The sequence below is a fragment of the Chlorocebus sabaeus genome, chromosome 4 (assembly GCF_047675955.1).
Source record: "Chlorocebus sabaeus isolate Y175 chromosome 4, mChlSab1.0.hap1, whole genome shotgun sequence".
NCBI lineage: Eukaryota > Metazoa > Chordata > Mammalia > Primates > Cercopithecidae > Chlorocebus > Chlorocebus sabaeus.
The window spans coordinates 14714651-14735250 of NC_132907.1; the positions used below are offsets into that span (position 1 = coordinate 14714651).

The window sequence follows — 20600 nt, forward strand, 5'->3', positions numbered from 1 at the left end:
TACTTGCAACTTTCGGCTTGGCTGGTTTTGATTTCTTAGTTACAAAGAAAGAGGAATGCTTCCACCAAGAGACAAAACAACAATTCCATTCAACTGGAAGTTGAGACTGCCACATAGTCACGTTAGGGTCCTTACACCTGTGAATCCACAGGCAAAGGAGTTATGCCAGTAGTTCCCAACTGGGAGTGGATTTTGTCTCCCAGTGGTCATCACAACTGGAGGAGGGGATGCTCCTAGGTATTATGTATCTAGTGGTAGAGGTAAAGGATGCTGCTAAATATCCTACTATGCACAGGATGTCCTTGCCCTCCCCCACTTTACATCCTCTCCCTCCCTTCCAAAAGGCCTGCCCTGCAGACATCAAATTCTAGTGTAAGACATGAAGATAGGTTCACAGAGACTATTTAACCAGCTACTACAATTGTGTATAATGTTAAATCTCTATTCAAAAGTGAATATGTATAGTTCAGCCATTGTGGTAAGCAATTTGGAGATTTCTCAAAGAACTAAGAGTTGAACTATCATTTGACCCAGCAAATGGGCATATACCCAATGGAAAATAAATTGTTCTACCAAAAAGACACGTGCACTTGTATATTCATCACAGCACTATCACAATAGCAAAAACATGGAATCAACCTAAGCATCTATCAACGGTGAACTGAATAAAGAAAATGTGGTACATATATGCCATGGGATACTACATAGCCATACAAAAGAATGAAGCCACTTCCTTTGCAGCAACATGGATGCAGCTGGACACCATTATCCTAAAGGAATTCATGCAGGAACTGAAAACCAAATACCACATGTTCTCACTTATAAGTGGGAGCTAAACAAGGACACAAAGATGAGAACAATAGACAGTGGTGACTACTGCGGGGGAGGGGAATGAGGGTTCGAAGACTAACAGGTAACTATGCATTATGCTAACTACCTGGGTGGCGGGATCATTCATACATCAAACCCCACGACATGCAATTTACCCATGTAACAAACCTGCACATGTGCTCCCTGAATCTAAGATAAAAGTTGATATAAAAAATAATGCACGCGCACACACACACACACACACACACACTTATACAGGCTCCTTCCATGGCCCTGGAAGGGTTCCTAGCATTATGGTCTCTTGATTGTATGTTTTTGGAAAAATCTTAAAAATAAGCTATTCTGAACACAGTCAAGTTTCAAAATTATTTTGAACACAATCAGTCAACTTTCAAAATTTGTAACTAGTTGTGATTTGTTTTCTCTTTCTTAACAGAGAATCACCTTCATACCTAGTTTATACTTGTAATTTCATACTCATTCTCCTAGAGAGGACTTTCTATAGGAAGGAAAATAGTCTATGCTTCAAAATCTGGCCCTGCAGAGCTCTAACTGCACTTGAGGTCAGTTCTGAGCTCATACCCCAGAAAACAAATCAAATGACCCTTTTACAACTGTAGGATGAAATAGATGCAAACTACAGAGGAATGAAGAAAGTCAGCAAGTCCTGAGTTCTAACCTCAGGCATTTAAACATGAAGTGAATTCCACCAATTTAGTCTTCATTATAGTTTGCATAAAGAAAATACCACTGTAAGAAGAAGGGCTGTCCTGGAAAATCAGGTTCAGTCTCAGAATATGCACACCCTCAACAAGAAGAGGGATGCAGCTGAGGGTACTAGGAGCTCAAGAAGGAAGATGAATTAAGGCTAAAACATCACAATCTTCATCAGTGCATTTCTCTGGACCCTGGACCTTCCCAAAGAGCAAGGAAATTACTAACATGTAAAGAGAGTCTCAGATCTTATTCATTGATTCATTGAGGTGGAAATGGAAAGTGCCTTGTTTGAGGAGAACATTGAGACACTGAGTAGGTTTCTAAGTTCAATGTCACACATAAATGTGACAACAAAATTTTAAGGCCAGAGATGGGTTTTGCTCAGAATTGATGTCATTGCTGGCTAAAGATGAACATTTTGGGAAACACTTTATCACTTTAAAATACTTGGAAATAAAATTTAGCTCCTTAACCAAAAACTGCAATAATATGCATTCTACAGCCAAGTATTTTACAAAAAAAAAAATTCTTCACATTTCTAAGTTTTTCTGTGACAACTTTTATACTGAAGAAATAATATGCATCCTTCATGACCTAAATGTACAGATATTTTAGATATATTTTATTTTTTAACATTATAAAACCATTTTTATCTCAGATCTAAAACTGGATGGATGGATGGATGGATGGATGGATGGATGGATGGATGGATGGATGGATAGATGGATGGATGGAGAGAAGGGAAGGGTTTGATAGATGAAGAGTTGTTATTCTAAACCTGGCTGCAGTTAGAGCTAGGTGGCAAGAAAAAAAACTTTCTCATGATGGAGAAAGGCTCTTTTCTTTAAGAACAATTCCATACCGAGCATGTTAGTTGTGAAAGGTGAGATTCTTAGAGTTCAACCTACATAACAGAGTTCCAATAAAGAAGAATCAAAGCGTTCGACATGATAAAGAAAGAGGATTTGCAAGCCTCTGACGGTGGGCTGGGAAGAGAAGGTTTTTAGGTCTCTGAGACTGGGGGGATGCATATAGAATTTGGGGGAAGAAAAAGAGAGGTCCTCAAGAGGGTGAAAGTTCAGGGCCGAGAGATGAGCATGGCCAGTGAGAAGTTCTCTGAGAGGGATTAGCATTAAATGTCCACGAAAAGAGAATTGGGAATGATTTCCTGCCTTAGGCCATAATTATTCTATTAATTCCCCAATGTTTAGGAAAATCGGTGATACTCATGCCAATGTCAGGCAGCTGCTCTCATAACTGAGAGCCAGGGAAGAAGGTGAAGCCACCAGCGAAGTAACTGAGAACCACCAGAGGCAGGAAATCAGAACCAGAAGGCACAGTGAGAATGTGAGTCACCGCCACACACACCCGGTCCACCCTCCTGCTGATGCCCAACTACGATGGGGATCAGACTTATTTCTCACATGAAAGGGGCTCAAGCCACTTTATAGGAGAGTAAACTAAAGGTTGACACAGAAGGTCAGAGGATTTGGGAACATCTGGGTAGCCAGCATCAGAGTTACATGTGTTGCAAATATGACAACTAATTTGATCACCTACATTTTCCCTATTTTTCCTTAATAAACATTTCAGAAGGTTCAAACCGCATTTTAAATTCCAATTCTTTGGAACTAGAGGTTTTGCTCTGGACCATTTGGTTCCTATAAAATGTTGTTGATCTCAGGAGCTAACAGCATCACACAGAAACACTGCAAGTTCTATCGCACTGAAAGAAATCTGAAATAAAGGCAGGTCGTCTCAATGAGTTACACAGAAATGTTGGGTCGATTCATTAATTGTGACCTTGAGGTATGAGGGTGGAGAAGGCACAGGCAGGGACACAGGCAGAAGGACGGCTGCTCAGTATGCTGCCTAGAAGATTGTGTCCCTTCTCTGTCTCCTCTGAGTAAGGGCAAGTGGCTGTTCCTCACCCGCCCCTGAGAAGGGGATCCTGTAACGCCCTGGTTCTTCTGGGACCTAGCTCCACCAATTTTCTTCCCTCTCTAGTATATATTTGTTTAACCTTCCCCTATTCCCCAGTTCCTCCAACCAGCACAGGGGCTCCCAACTGCAGAGGCAGGCAGCCTGGTGGGGTGCAACACCGCGTGGCTTGTTAGCACTGATTTCTCACACTGTTTATATAGAGAGTATTCCAGAGCTGCTCTGTAATATCACTCTTATATTCCGCAAGGTTTTTTTGAGTAAGAAAGCTCTAGTTTGCTATCTGGGAATTGTCTGTAGCCCACAGCCTATCTCAGTTACCCATGGACATTTACGCACCAGGGATCTCAAAGGAACAGAATGCTGTAAAGCCCGAAAATTGGGATACAGGGTAACAACATGTGGGCATTTCTGCGGGAGTGTATTACACATGTGAACCGCATTATTCATAATGTTGCAGCAGGCAAAACAAACACCTCATCACGAATGCCTTACCCTACGACATGCTCAAGTTTCTTCCATCTTATTAAAATCTTATTAAAATGGTTGCCTTAAATCCTTTCCGAAAAACTCTGAAACTGCTAGATATAAAACAAAGCAACAAATAAATTTTAGTTTGTCTAAACCCCTGTGTAAGTCTGTTTCCAATAGGAAACAGATGGCACCCTCAAACTAGGACAATTTAAGTGAGGTTTAGTTAAACAAGAACCTTTTATAAGGGTCCCAGTAGGGTATAGGAGAACCACAAGGGAGAGTGTAGTGACCTGGGGCTAGTAGCAATGGAGTAACCATCCCTGAGTCGAAAGCAACAAGGGAAGAAGTTACTGAAACACAGAAGGAGAGAATGTGGAGGGGGCTGTCTTGAAAGGAACAGTGAATGTCAGAGAAGGGATGAAACCCAGTCGAAAGCATTCCCTCTGGGAGATCCCCAGGGGATAAATATCCTGAGCTCCCTCTACTCGCTCTTTCCATGAAGTGTGATGTTCATCAGGGACTTCCTTTTGGGCAAATGCCGGAAATAAACACTCCTTAGTTCTTTTCTCACTTGATCTCTCTCCAGCACTTGACATGGTTGACAACTTCCTTCATCTTGAAAGCCTATTTTCCTTTGATTTCTGGGACACTACTCTTTCTTCCTCTCTGATTTCTCCTACTCTAAATCTACAGATTGGTCTTTCTCATCCTACTCCATAAATGATAGTGTCCCCAGGGGTCTGTTATCAACCTATCCTTTCTTCTCAGGTGATCTCATTTATTTCTTCACCAATACCACCTAGTTTTCAACTTTCCCCATATGCCCATTACTACCTGTCTTAGTTTGGGTTTCCCTAGAAGTAGATCCTGAAACAGGGATGTAGATGCAAATAGTTTGTTTTGGCAATGATACTTGGAGACGCCATTAGGGGAGTAGGGAAGGGAGACAGGGAAGAGGAAGGAGCCCATAAAGTAAACATTATTAAGCAAGATTCCACAATGGGCGAAAGGGCTTAGTCCTGCTGGGAAGCTCCAGGGAACAGCATAAAACATACTCTAGAGTTTTCCCAGGCAAAGAAAAAACGAGCTGTGGCGTTTGTACACAATCCCTGAGTCATTGGTTGAGGGCTACTCCCAGAAAGCATTAATTCCTTACCCCTTCCAGCCTGCCATGACCATAGGTAGAGAAGCCCCTGAGGACAGTTGTTGGCAATGGAAAGATGTGCCAGAACACACCAACATGGTAAGTGCCAAAGCAATGTGGGTGGAACACTGACAGCATCTGCTACATTTCTAAATTTCTGTTTCTGGTCCAGATCTCTCTCTTTTTCCCCAGATCCACACAACCAACTGCCTACTTAGGCCTCTACTGTGAGACTGCAGGGGCCACCCACTGCCACCCTCACCTGTTTTCTCACTGATTGCAGAGCCTGACACCACCATCCTCACAACCCCAAATGAGACACCTACCATTCATTTGTGATTTGCTAATTGGTTGCCAACCTCCTAACACCACTTTTAGCTTCTATCTTCCATCACTCTGTTAGTTCAGGTCCTAATATTTTTTGCCTAAGCTGTTGCAATAATCTCCTAATCAGCACTTCTCTACCTGTTCTATTCACACTTCCACACCATGTAATCATCTTGCTCAAAATCCTCTAAAATCCTCTTAAGGGCCTCTCAATTACCTCAAGTCAAGATTCTAAGTCTTAGGTGAATACAAAGATCTGGTTTCTCTCTTCATCTCCAGCTTCTCCTTCTCAACTCCTCTAAACACATTCTATCTACCTACCCACACACATGTGTTCATAGTTCTCCACACACGACAGAGCCTAGACTTTGCATATGTTTCCTTCTGCTGTGCTTTCATCTTGCCTTCAACTCCCACTTGTGTCAAACATCATTTTTTTGCCACTTTGTTCCAGATCTCCAAGGAGACAGCTCTTAGGCTGTGTTTCTGCAGCACTAACAATTACTGAGCAATAATCACATATCTAATGGGTTTATAGTAAAGGTATTCATATGAATAGTGTAGGTTCTTTACCTGAAAATCAGAACATACCAGAAGTGATCCAAAAAGATGAAGACCTGATGGATAAGCATACAACTGCTCATAATAATACTCAACATCGGACATAAAGACATCTTAAGATGTCTCTTTCTCACTCAAGGGATTCAAGTTATGAGCAGACTCAGCTCTGGGAACCTACCATGATGGTTCAAGCACAGCTTTTTATACCAGATCTAGAGTCTGTCATCAACATTGTTATTATGTGGATCAAAGGGCACACCAGTGGATTGCCCAGCCACAGATGTCAAAGACCAATTTACCATTAACAGAGATAATCTAATCTGATTAACACTCCTGCCCACCAGCCTTCTAAGGTTACTGGGCTGCTACTCACCCTCTACCACTCCAGGGTCTCAGCATCCCTATGGAAACTAAGCATTCTGTTTCAAAGGTAACATCTACCTCCACCCTCGCCTACAGAGGACAGCCACCAGGGCACTTTTCAAAAGTGCTGATGCCACATTCCCAATGTGTTTATCAGTGCTATGACAAAGGGAGTGTCCTCTGGGTCTTTACAGAGAAAAATAGTTACGGGGATGGAGAGCAGTTCATGCATGATAAATCCATTCCTACATCCCAATCATTTAAGTTACTGCATTTCTCTTCTTTCTGTAACACTAAGAAATGACTGATCCCTCTACTTCATTTAGTGTGTGCCACTGTTGAATCTAGGTTTTAATCAACAAACTGAGAAAACTGTTAGGAACACTTCCAGCCGCTCAAACCAGCACATTGAATCCAAAATCTCTGGTGAGAGAACCCATATCCAAAAAATTCATCCCAGTCTAAAATTATACAGCTCATTCCCTGGGCTAGCACCTCCAGAATCCATTACCACACATAATCTCCCATATCTTTTGTGGCATAAGTTAGCAAAACTATTTTTGCAATTTGATTATCACAGATTCAACTTTACAATTGGTTCCCTGGTATATGCCAGAATGTGACTCTAATTGCCTAAAGGCAATGAGGAAAATTGACACCCCCTGGCAAGACAACTATTTCTGGTGAGGTCATCACAGTGTCTTCAAGCAAGGCAGGAATAGCTTTGTCTCTCAGGCGTTGCTTCTGCTAACAGGAAAAAATAGTGGAATTTGGGAGCTTAATATTCTTAAAAATTTAAATCCTCCCAAAGGTCACTATTTCTATTCTCAACGTTCCCCTCTTTTTTTATTTTTATTTTATTTTTGAGACAGGATCTTACTGTGTCACTGAGGCTGGAATGCAGTGGCACAATCATAGCTTACCACAGCCTCAAATTTCTGAACTCAAGTAATCCTCCAGCCTCAGCCTCCTGAGTAGCTAGGACTACCGCTCATGCCATCATGCCCAGCTAATTTTTTTGTTGTTGTTTTTAGAGATAGGATCTTGCTGTGTTGCCTAGGCTGATCTCGAACTCCTGGGCACAAGTGATCCTCCTGCCTCACCCTCCCAAAACACTGGGATTAAAGGCATAAGCCACTGTGTCTGGCCTATTTTATTTTATTATTTCTAGAGACAAGGTCTCACTCTGTCACTCAGACTGGAATGAAGTGACATGATCATAGCCCACAGCAACCTCAAACTCCTGGGCTCAAGCAATGCTCCTGCTTTAGCCTCTTAAGTAACTAGAACTATAGGTGCACGACAGTACCCTTACCTAATTAAAAAAAAAATTTTTTTGAACTCCTGGCATCAAGCGATCCTCCTGCCTTGGCTTCCCAAAGTGCTGAGGTTACAGGTATGAGCCACTGCTCTTAGCCTGTCAGAGTTCTTCTGTTTTGTGATCATTATGCTCGTGTTCATATAAGAGATCCAGCAAAGCTACGAATTTCACCTGCAATGCAGGTAAGCAGTTTGCAGGATCTGACCTGTGTCTGATTTTCCACCATGCTGGCCCTTTGACAAGAGGTAAGGGATCCCTTTAGATCAGTCTTAGAAACTTCCCAGACTGTAAGCCATTGGGCACAGTTAGAAAGAGCCAGCCGAACCTGCAGGGTATCATCCATACTCATGGTGACTATCTATCCCAGTTTCCTTGGCACCATCCCATTTATGTCTGCTATCTGAGAATTGTTAACCACACTCATTTTCTCTTTCAAAAGTATCCTAGTTTGAGCAATACATTATGTTTACCCTTCACGTACCTGTAACCAAGCAAACAACCACTTATAACACCAGTGGATGCTCAAGGGAACCACAATAAAAATCTGTTTGATTACTGAATACCATTCTCCAAGGCTGACAGTTTCCACTGGTTTAAAGCCAAATGGAGTTGGATAATCAATCATAGATTCGCATTTTCTTGAGAGTCTGTTCCCTGCAATCCTCTTGGTACTAACAACTACATAAATCAGGATTCTTCATTGCAGACTACAGAATCAACTCTGTTATTAAAACAGGAAGAAATTTACTATAAAGTATGGGATCTTACAGAATTCTGAGAGGGCCAGAACCAAACCTACATTCATAGCCAAGAAAATTGCAGCCAAAATAAATGCCCAACATGAGACTGTCCCATCAGAAAACTCGCTGTCATTATCATCTACTGCTTGCCACCTAGGATGGGACTAGACAGCAGACCCATCGTGACAGTTGCCCAGAAGATTCTCTTGCTCTGTGTGTGACCCTCCACCGCACATGGTTCCCGTCTGCATTCTAAGTTTTGTGTAGGAGTATCTTCTTAGTAGAACCTAGGTCCTGTACCGAACCCTAGCTGGGAAAATGCAATGTCATCTTTATATTTAAGATCTCTTTAAGACAGAAGGTATATTATTGGAGACGCTTTGGTGAGGATGAAGAGTGAATCAATCTTCAGTATCTGCCAAGAGCTGAAAAGCATGATGAGGAATGCATATGAAAGACAGTGATAGTAAGAACATCAGTGGTAGCTCTAGAATTTCTATTAAGGAAGCATTTGGAGGACACTATCTCATTGGAAGGAAGATCGGGGATATGTCTCAAAGCTGTGTTTGCATAGCAAGCACACTGTTATTGCTTCGCTCTAATTGTTTATTCCAAGTGGACCTATGAGAGCTCACAGAGGTCTAAATTAGACAAATGAGACAACGCTGGCACCCTGACCAGATGGAAAGGTAAAATATGGCCAAGACTATTACCCCTACTTCACAGATGGAGCTGTACTGCTTCTGAACAGCAAAGTAAAGGACAAGAAGGTCCTTAAATAAAGTGCTCTGCCACATGGACTGGAGTCCTCCCTCAACATTTCTGTGAAAGAGAAAAAGACTATTTTTAAAACAAAATTGGGACATAATATCTAGAAATGCAAATTATGTTACAAAATAGTTTAAATTATGAACCTCCAGATAATCTTGGGTTTATTATTTCTATAATTATCACATCCAAACTGGCACACGCAAGGAGGACCGAGTGTGTTTTCCTTTCTCTGTGTTGCCAATCTTTCTCTCTCTCTCCCTCCATCTCTCCCTCCCTTCCTCCCCTCCTCCTCCTCCTCCTTCTTTTTCTTTCTCTCTCTCTCTTTCTCTTTCCTTTTTCCCTACTTGAAATACTCCTTTGCTTTCAGGGTACTTTGAGGCAACTAACAGTCATATTTGTCTTTGTGGGGTCCCTGAGATGCCTTTTTTCATTGCCCCAAGTCTACCTACGTAGGCCAGAGGATGGTTCAAAAAGAATTCATTATATATTTTCTTTTTCTGTTTTTTCTTTTTTTTTTCCTTTTGTAATCAATCCATTTGGTGAAAATCTGTAATTCACAAGTCAAATAGCGTAGAACAGAAACAACTTTCGGAGCCCACTGTGGACGTGGTGGGGGCCAGCCTGTGCTGCTAAACATAGATTTTGCTGATCTGTTGGCTTCTCAGTTCATAGCATTCAGCCCCCTGGCTCCTCAGCAGCTCCTTCTCGTCAGCTGTGTCTCGAGCTTTCAGCTGCGGGAAGTGGGCAGGAGAGGCGATGAGATCGTAGTGCCGGTCCAGATACCTCAGGTAGATGAGGATGTGCAAGGCGTAGGCCAACACCAGCAGCAGGATCAGGGACGTTGCCAGACCAATCAGAATAGCTGGCGAGAAGGAGGAGGCGCAGTCTTGGGCCTTCGTAAATCGTCCCCCCTTGATGGCAAAACCTTGGATCTGCAGGAGAAAGGAAGGAGCTGAAGTGATACATCCCTTCTCTCCTAGGATCTGCTTCCCAGTTGGGCTGGCAGTTCTGGCCCCTAGGTAGCCAAATTTCATATATTGTCACCCTATTTGCTGAATAGTTTCCACACGATTTGACAAATGTGATTGTGCTTATGGGGACAGTGCAACTCAATCTTAAAACAGGACTGACCCAGAAATTCTGGGATGTATGGTTGTCATAACTAGGAGGCTCATGAAATTCAAGACTGAAATAAAACCTTGATTTCAAGGCTCTGCAAGAAAACCTCTTTTAATCTGATCCTTAGAAATGTTCCGGTTCATGGAAAAACCACAACTGCTGTGTTGTCTCTAAAATCCAAAGCACACTCAAAATTTTATAAGGCTAGTATAAGTTTCACAAAGATTTTAAGTCTCCATTCCTCTGCCTTTGATTCTATTGACAGGAATGAGGAAGAGTCTTTGAAGGGGGATGTCATGATCCTTAATGAGGTAAAAGATAAATAATAATCATAAAAGCTAACACTTATCGAAGGTTTTTGTGCACCATAAAATGCCTTAATTTTTTCAGTATGCAAAGAGCCTATGAGTAAGTTACTATTTCATTCCTACTTTATGGATGAGGAAACTGAGGTACAGAAAAATTAAGTAACTTGCCTAGAGTCACACAACAGTAAATGTTGTGGTGGTGTAATTGAAACCTGGGCAGTGGGCGTCAGACTCGCACTCCAAAACTCCTGGTGGGTTCTGTCTCTTCCTCCTCCCCACCCTCTCTCTCTATTGGTTTTACCATACAAACTTCGTCCCATTTCTGGAAGAGGTGGATACCAGCCCCTCCTTGCATCCTACTCATTACTTTTAATGGCAAAAACTGCAATCACTTTTGCACCAACCAAATAGAAAGAAAAGCTTTCCATTATGTGCAGATGAAATGGTATCATTACTTGAAAGAAAGAGAGGTTCAAATTGAGAACCGGCACTGATATCTAATACTGTCAAAATGAAACAGGACCACAAAGCAATTACTTTAAAACAAGAGCCATCGCTTGTGGAAGATAGCCCCCTGTCTAGCTGGCTTTAAAAGTATAACCCTACACAGCATTGCCTCATTCAGACACCTACTCGGTTTTTAAAGAGTACATCAGACGACTGAACTATCCATGAGTGCTTTACTGAAAATTCACTTTGATGGCTTAAGTGAGCACTTTGGCATTGTCCCGTGTATGTTAGAATCATTGAGGCCGCCCATCACTCAATAGACACAAGGGGCCTTGCTCGCCCAACTGTCTGTGCTCTTGATTGAACCCAAAGCAGCTTCTGAAGGAGACTCTTGTTCTGGCTTTGGGGATTCCTGCCCCGCCCCTCCTGTGAAGAGGCAGAGTGACCTTCTCTTTAGACTGGTGCCTGAAGAGCCGAGCTCCGCCATGACAAAAGATGACCTCACTTGATTCTGCAACTCCAGCCAAGGAGAATGTCCTCAGGTTGACTGACACTTAATTCTTTTTTTTTTTTTTTTTTTTTTTTGAGACAGAGTTTTGCTCTTGTCGCCCAGGCTGGCGTGCAATGGCAGAATTTCAGCTTACTGCAACCTCCACTTTCAGGGCTCAAGTGATTCTCCTGCCTCAGCCTCCCAAGTAGCTGGGATTACAGACGCTTGCAACCATGCCCAGCTAAATTTTGTATTTTTAGTAGAGGCAGGGTTTCACCATGTTGGCCAGGCTAGTCTCAAACTCCTGACCTCAGGTGATCCACCCATCTCGGCCTCCTAAAGTGCTGGGATTACAAGCATGAGCCACCACACCCAGCCAACTGCCACTTAATTCTTAACAAGACTTGGTTGAGAACAGTAAGTGTGGAGAATGCCTGATACGCTGTCCACCCATTTCCTGGACTAGAGGTTATACAGACATGCTGTTTCTAGCCCACAGGTGAGTTTTGTTTGACGCAGTGCTCGGAATATCCTGAAAATTTCCTGTGAGAATCCACCAATCTAGCTTCTATTGAAAAGATTCAGCAACACCAGCCCTGCATTCCTACAAAACAAAAATCAGCGCGGTTGAATTTGTAAAATGCTCACTGTGATGAAGGCTACCCTTTGCCACAGTCCCAGCCCAAATCACCAGTTACCCAAGGTACTTGAGTTTGCCACACCAGCCACATCGCTCTATACTCTATTCCCACCATAAGCCAGGCCAGCAGAGCTGCGCATGTGGACAGCAGCCTTTTGCACACATACCTCAGCCACCATCACCACCAGCTCCTCTCCACTGGACTGAGCTTGTGTTCTGCCATCTCTTCACATGAAGGGGGTTTCAACAAGGCCCACCTGTCCCCCTGAAAGCCGTGTTTATGGTACGAATGCTGATGAGGATGTACACATCTCACATCACCAGGGATGAATGTGCTCATCCCAAGCACACTGGCAGCAGTCTTAGGGACCCTGTGAACACGTAACTGAGTGTTTCTCATACTGCCTGCTCCAGAACTTCAGAGCCAAATTCCTGTGCCGCCTCCAGTCAGTGCAGACAAACGGTCTTGTGGTTTTTTATATTAACCTCACTGGTGGCTCTAACTGACCTTTTCTTCCTTTGTTTTCTCTGCCCCCATGTCTTTGCTAAATTTTTTGTTTTAATTGTTTATTATAAAATACATATGATATAAAATGTATCATCTAACCATGTTAAGTGTATACAGTTCAGGGCTATTAAGTACATTCACATTGTGAGTTGTGCAACCATTGCTGCCGTCCATCTCCAGAACATTTTCACATCTCGCAATACTGAAACATTACTCCCATTAAACACTAACTGCCCATTCCCTCCTCCCTTCGTCCCTGGCAACTACTATTCTACTTTCCATCTCAGGGTTTGACAACTGTAAGTACCTCATATAAGTGAAATGATGCAATATTTGTTCTGTTGTGGCTGGCTTATTCCACTTAGCATAATGTCTTCAACATTCATTTATGTTGTAGCACGTATCCAAATTTCCATCCTCTTTTTAAATTTAATTTTTTTGAGACATCTGTCACTCAGGTTGGAGTGCAGTGGTAGAATCTTGGCTCACTGAAGCCTCGGCCTCCTGGGCTCAAGCAATCCTCCCACCTCAGCCTCCTAAGTAGCTGGGACTTCAGGTGATACCACTATGCCCCCAGTTGATTTCTTTTTTAAAAATTGTTTGTAGAGATGGGGGTCTCACTGTGTTGCCTAGGCTGGTCTCAAACTCCTGGGCTCAAGAGTGATCCTCCCGCCTCAGCCTCCCTAAGTGCTGGGTTTAAAGGCATGAGCCACCACTCCCAAATTTTCTTCATTTTTAATGCTGAATAATATTCCACTGTACATATACACTAGGTTTGTCGATCCATTCATCCATTGATAGACATTTGGGTTGCTTGCACCTTTTGGTTATTGTGAATAATGCTGCCATGAACATAGGTATAAACGTAGGTGAAAGCTGTACAAGTCCCTGCTTTCAATTATTTGGAGTACATAGCCAGAAGCAGAGTCGCTGGATCTCTTGGTGATTGTATGTTTAACTTCTTGAGGAAACTCCATATTATTTGCCACAGCATCCACACCATTTTACATTCCCAACAGCAGTGCACAAGAGTTCCAACTTCTCCCTGGCCTTGCCAACACTTATTATTTTCTGTTTGTTTGTTGTTGTTTATAATAGCCATCCTAATGGCTGTGAAATGATTTGCCTATTTTTGAAAGTAATTTTTCATAAGTAGTATTTCCATAAGTCAACTAAGTCATTTCCGGAACAAGGTAGAAGTATAAATCAATCAATTCCCCTGGTCTAATTAGGCGAAATTATTTGTAAAATATTCCTTGTTGTCATTGTATCCTCACTGCCATTTCTGTATATGTGTATATATATACACACACACACACGTATAAACATACACATACATAATATATATTAATATTTATAAACATTTTATACATACACACACAAAAGAATCCTTGGAACCAAACTGGCCAGAATTTGAGTCGTGCCTCTACCATTAACTCTACCAGTTATACTCCTTAGAAAAATTATGTGATTATCAGAGATTCAGTCACCTCATTCATAAAAGGACCTTGCAGCATTATGGTAAGTTCTGAAGACAAAGTACATAAAATAACAACCACAGCACCAACACACACGGGACACTCACATGTAGCAATTATTGTTAGTCCACGCCTGGCGCACTACTGAGTGTTTCTACGTATCTTAGGCCACGAATTCCTTACATTAACAAAGATAGGTGAGAAATTGAGAGAGGTTAAGTAACTTGCCCTGGTGGCTGAGCAGTAATTTGAAACCAGGTCTGTCTGACTCCAAAATGTGAGCTCCTTCCCTACACCAAACTGCCTTTCATCCACACCACACTTCTCTACAGAAGCTTGGGAAGGATGGAAGGGAAGAATATGCATATATGCGAATGCCCATATATATTTGGAAAAGGTTGGAATGTGCCCACGAGAGGTACATGCAAAGCCCTGCCTAATATTTCAGGGAGTGGCAGGAGCAAGCTAAGCTTCATTCACAGGTAAACAGGATAGAGGAACTTGACAGAATGTCTTTCAACCTAAGATTCTGGTAGTGAAAAGGAATCTCTTACACCCCATTCCTTTCTCCAAATACCTTCAAGAAGATCTTTGGGATATTTTTGACTCCCCGCTGAGTCCCTTCCTACTAACTGCCAAAGCTGTCACTCACACTGCAGATATACTTCTTATCTTCCCTGATAGGATCACTGTGCCACTCCCTGAAGGAAATCAAATAATTGTCCACCAATGCCTCTCCCCAGAAGGGCCTCTCATTGCAGGAAGTGTCAGGCCCTGGCTTCACCCACAGCTTCGCTAGGGCTTAGATGGCTGGCATTCCTCACTGATAATTATTAGTGCTGGATAAAGCTGAATGCAAAAGCAAGCCCTGGGTAGGGGGTGGGGGGGTACAGGGAGATAAAATTCTCTATCCTATTCCATTTCATACCTTAAAAGGCAAAGGAAAAAACCCACCAATATTCTTTTAAAGGCATCTACTTCTCTTTTCCTTAAGCATCTAGGTTTGTTTCAGGTGTTTTTAAACAAACATTGAGCTCCTTTGGTACCAAAAACGCAGGTGCACTGAGCATAGGTTTTAGTTTATTACCTGGAAATCAATAAGAGTGACCTCCCACAGGCTCGACCCATCATCCGTGTCGCTGGGCAGCAAGAGGGCCTGGTCCCGCGGCAGGTTGCCCACGCGTTGGCAGCGGTAGGAGTAACCGGAGGGAGCATATATGCCAGTTGGGTTAAAGACTGCTTGGATAGAATTGTTGGAAACGATCTCGACTCGGCGCAAACTAAACCAGCTCTGGATGGACAACTTGTTGTAATTGGTAAGGATGAATCTGAAAATGGTTATAAAATCAGCATTACTCCTAAAGAACTTTTCCCACATTACCGACGCAAGGAATCGTCTATGAACAGTACAATGGCGCCCTCTTTTGTCAGGCGGCAGAACCGTCTTGGGGAGAGGCTTCACTTTTGTTGCAGAGCCTCCCCTGAATGGATGGGAAAGAGAAAGTGACAGGGCAGCCCCCAAAGTGGGCAGTGCAAATTCCTACGAAAGAAAAAAACACAGGGTTTTGGTTTGTTTTGTTTTGTTTTTGCTTTTTTAGAATCAACACTTGATTATGGGTTTATTCATAAAAAATTTTGAGAAAAACTTAAATGGACATCAATGAAGAATTTGCTAAATTGTGGTTTTAAATAATGGTAATAGCTCTCTTGATAGCTTCTGTGTTATGTATGTGTATTGTGTTTAAACTGCACTACAACACTATGTGATAGATAATATCCTTATTCTAATTTCACAGGCAAGGAATCTAAAACACAAAGGGCTTGAATAAGCTCACTCAGAGAGTAAGTGTCAGAGCTGGGCTTCAAATCCAATCTTAACTCTTTCAGAATGGACTGTTTTCCAGCCATGAAAAAAGTCATAATTTACTTGTCATTATCATTTTATTTCAATTTTTAAAAAAATATGTGACTGCATAGAAAAAAATGTCTGGAAGGATAGAGATTAAAACATTAGTAGTGATTGAAAATGGTGTTTAGATTATTGATGATTTTCATTTTCTTCTTTCTGTAGCTCAATATTTTCTGATTTTTCTGTTTTCATTAGTTTTTCTTGTCTCTGTTTGGCTCCTTTGCAAGAAGACCCTAAGACAAGGGTGTGAATATAAGAAATATTCAGAGGAGTTCCGTCATTCAAAATATATAAAATGGAGAGAAAAGAAACGACAGAGGAAGGGAAGGCAGCTAAAAGAGGCACATTATTAAGCAAGTGTCCAATGTGGACAAGCAGGGCTTCATTGCCGTGATGGAAGCTGGGAGCCAGAGTACAGCACATGCTGCTGAGTTATCTCACCTGATGGGGAGGGAGCTGAGGTGTGTGTATGTTTCCTCCAGTCATTGGGCCAGGGACTGGGGACAGTGGGCCAGAGAAAGCTTTTAGGCAAAGAGAGGCTGGGAGTTGAAAGTTCAGCAGGTAGGCTACAGGGCTCTCAAATGGAAAGGACCATGTAGATATTCATGGGGTACTGACAGTTTCTGCTACATACCTTTATCATAAGAATAAATAACAATAACAACAATAATAATAAAGCTATTTTTCATTTTGGAAAAAAGTAGAATTACAGACCAAAAATATTCTCCATTTCTAGATCAGACAGATATGTGTGTTTGGTCACCTTGTGGGGTTCTATTTACTTGTAAAGTTGCTCTGAAAGATGATGGCATATATTTTCTAAATTATGATCAGTGACACACTAGTCTCCCATGATATGTAGACAAGTGTCCTGAGGAAGAAGGCTCTCCAAAGTTAAACACAGGAAACACTGAGTTAGTCAAAGTTACAAAGTGCAATAGTCTTCCTTAAGATTATTTCTTCTCAGAAACTTTAACATACAAGTTTACACTGTGAATTGCCAAGAGGAAGACATGGTTTAGAGTCGTTCCCAGACACATTTGACCACAGAACCCCCTTTTCATAAAATCTTATAAATATTCTTACAGAGCAGAAGTGTCCCACAGAGCAAACTTAAGAAAGACTGCCCTAGCACAATCCTGCTGCTTTTCCAAATAATGTTAAAGACACAACTACTTATCTCCACTAACAAGTTCGTCTTATAGGAAGGGAAGCACTGTATTTTTATAAGAAAAAAAATAATAATGCCTTCAAATTGTTCCCCCCACCTCAGGAGCAGTTCCTAACTGCTTGGCTAAAGTCACTGTTGGCAGATGCATCCTTTCATACCTAAACACCAAAAAACTGTAGGCCTCTGTTGATTGTCTGCTGGGGAACGCACATAACGAGGCTTTTTCATTGTAGTTAAATGGTAAAGTGTGATTCATTATAAGAAGCTATAGAAAATAGTTTCAAACCAGAGCCCCAGTCCTTAGAGCTTTATTTCTATTTTCTTCTTTTCTCAGATGAAAAGGATATTACATTCTCAGGACTGGGAGTTTTCTAAGTCCCTAATGCAGGCGGCATGGGGGGTGGGGGAGAGGGAAGAACTATGGGTATTTTGGTAGAAACTTTTAGAAAGAAAGCATTAGTATAGGATCCCATCATATCACAGCACCAACTTTTCAGTGTAATTAGGTTGATGTGGCATGCAATGTGTCACAGTGCTTGGGCATATAGCAAGCCCCTGCTTCACACATGTGGAATGAATACATTTTAGAGAGCTAATCTGAAGTGCAGAAGCTGCGATGCTCTAAAGTGCTGTCCTACCTACCTTATAGCAAGACCTCTGGGGTTTCCAGCATCACCAAGCTTCAAAGACAACCTAAGAAAAGGAAACAACACAGTCTATGAAAATAAGAATAACCCTAACTTCATATCTACTCAAAAGTTACCTCAAGGTGGGTCATGTAACACCTAACACACAAAATGTATAGAACATTTTTTTAATCTTGAGGTAGGCAATGGTTTCCTGAAAAAAATACAAAAGCATAAACCATAAAAGAAACAACTGATAAATTGCATTTTACTAAAATCCAAAATTTTTACTCTTCAAAAGACACTGTTTAAGAAAACAAGAAAGGCAAGTCACACAACAGGAGAAAATACTCACAACACATATACATAAAGACCTTTATCCAGAATACAATAAATAACACTAACAACTCAACAAAAAGACTGCCCAATGTAAAAATCGCAAAAATTGTCAGAAGACTCGAGCATGTTTTAAAGGAAGATATACAAATGGTCAATAAGTACATGAAAAGATGCTCAGGACCATTAGACATTCAGGGAATGTAAAATAAAACCACAATAAAGATAACACAGTTCAGGAATCAGAATGGCTAAAACATTTTTTAAACTGACTCTTAAGCTTTTAATAACTACATTTATTCCTATTTTCCTGAGAGTAAACATACGATTTCCCAGAGCAAAGACAGATGAATTATGACTTACTCATGGGAACAACCATAGTGGTTCCCCCTTCTAATCCAATTCTCCCCCACTAGGCAGCATGAGAAGAGCCAGATGTCATCCTACACATATTGGGATTTGCAATACAGATGAGGAACACCAAAATTATCCATCTGGAAGTTTACATAGGAGAGAGACCGTGGATCCCTTCTCACCTCCCGAGAGAGGGAGAGAAACATTTGCTCCCCTAGTGTCAATAAATTCTCCTTAGGAAGAGAAGAGGGATGATTAGTCTTTGAGTGAAAGAGTTTAATTAGCCTTTGGATGGAAGCAAATCGCTCATCATAAGGAGACAAATGGTTGCAGGTCTCATATCCGTGGTATGTAAATAAATATCTCCAAGGGGAGGATAAGATAAGCCTCTCTGAGTTTCTAACCCCTGGAATGTCTCTACGGCCTTGAGTTTCATTACCCCTTGATACATGAACACATTACTTTCTTTTTTTTTTTTTTCTTTTTTTTTTTTTTGATACAGAGTCTCGCTGTGTCACCCAGGCTGGAGTGCAGTGGCGCGATCTCGGCTCACTGCAAGCTCCGCCTCCCGGGTTTTACGCCATTCTCCTGCCTCAGCCTCCGAGTAGCTGGGACTACAGGGGCCCGCCACCACGCCCGGCTAGTTTTTTGTATTTTTAGTAGAGACGGGGTTTCACGGTGTTAGCCAGGATGGTCTCGATCTCCTGACCTCGTGATCCACCCGCCTCGGCCTCCCAAAGTGCTGGGATTACAGGCTTGAGCCACCGCGCCCGGCCGAACACATTACTTTCAAGAGGTAAAAACTCTAACACTTATCTTTTCACCCAGTTCCCAGTAAAAATTTGTTCAGAAATTCCTAAACATGCAGAAATATAAAAATGCCTTCTCTAGTCTCACTCTGACCATACGAAGTGTTAGTGGGAATGGGAAGCAACTGGAACTCTCATACGATGCTGGTAAAAAGGAAAAGATGTGGCCACTTAAAAAACAGTTTGGCTGTTTTCTAAAAAGGTAAACATACACACACCATATGATCCAGGCATTCTACTCCTAGTTGGAATGACAGATAAGAGAGATGAAAACACCCGCTGCCACAAAGACTTGTACATGAATGTTCATACTGACTTTAGTGGGAAAGTTATGCAAAAAGTGAGGGGAAAAAACAAATTTCTATCAACAGGTGAACAGATAAGTTGTGGTACATCTATAATATGGACTACTACTCAGCAATGAAAAGGGAAATACCATTAACACATGCAATAACATGGAAGATTATCAAAATCATTAAGCTAAGTGACAGTGGCTACACTAAAAAAGAGTACACACGTGATTATATTTATACAAAATTCTAGAATGTGCAAACTAATTGATAATGATAGCAGATCAGCGGTTATCTGGAGATATGACAGTGGTTGGAAAGATGCATTACTAAGAAACACATAGAAACTTTGGGGCATGATGAAAATGTTTGTTACCTTTTTTTGTTTTTTGAGATAGGGTCTTGTTTTGTCACACAGGCTCAGGGGCAGTGGCATGATTTCCACTCACTGCACCCTCCAACTCCCAGGCTCAAGCAATCCTCCCTCCTCAGCTTCCTGTGTAGCTGGGACTACAGGCATGCACCACCACACCTGGCTAATTTTTGTATCTTTGGTAAAGACAGGGTTCATCATGTTGGCCAGGCTGGTCCCTAACTCCTAATCTCAGGTGATCTGCCCATCTTGGCCTCCCAAAGTACTGGGATTACAGGTGTGAGCCACCGTGCCCAGCCACGAGGATCTTTAAGTATCAGGTACTGTGCCATCAATTGGGAACACAAAGGAGAAATACAACCTGGAACAAGAGCTGTTCAAAAAGGAGCTCTTTTTACTCTTTCAAGCGCTCTACTCTCACACATGTAAAATGGATTCTGAATCCTTCAGGCTGTAATTGCCTAAATTCCAAATATACACAGATGCTGGGATTATGCTCTATTTGCAGGGCTTTCACTATTTAAAAAGACTTCCGTAGTGAATCCATCT

General features: G+C 41.8%; 1 protein-coding gene across 19 annotated transcripts in view; it reads right to left on the reverse strand.

Annotated features, from left to right (window-relative positions):
• The window catches only part of LOC103224026 (V-type proton ATPase subunit S1-like protein), a 110295-nt gene that overhangs the window by 57209 nt on the left and 32486 nt on the right, over positions 1-20600 (reverse strand). For 10 of the 19 annotated variants that reach the window (XR_012092731.1, XR_012092730.1, XR_005234611.2 and 7 more), the window contains exons 6-7: positions 17906-17956; positions 15271-15511 (exon numbers count right to left, since the gene is read on the reverse strand). Coding sequence is in view for 8 of the 19 variants with exons in the window: in XM_037982174.2 (XP_037838102.2) it covers positions 9820-10122; positions 15271-15511; positions 17906-17956 (595 nt within the window). In the remaining 11 variants the exon portion in view is untranslated. Of the gene's footprint in view, positions 1-428; positions 10123-15270; positions 15512-17905; positions 17957-20600 lie in introns of those variants that run through there. The other 9 variants (XM_037982174.2, XM_037982172.2, XM_037982173.2 and 6 more) reach the window with 2 other exon arrangements.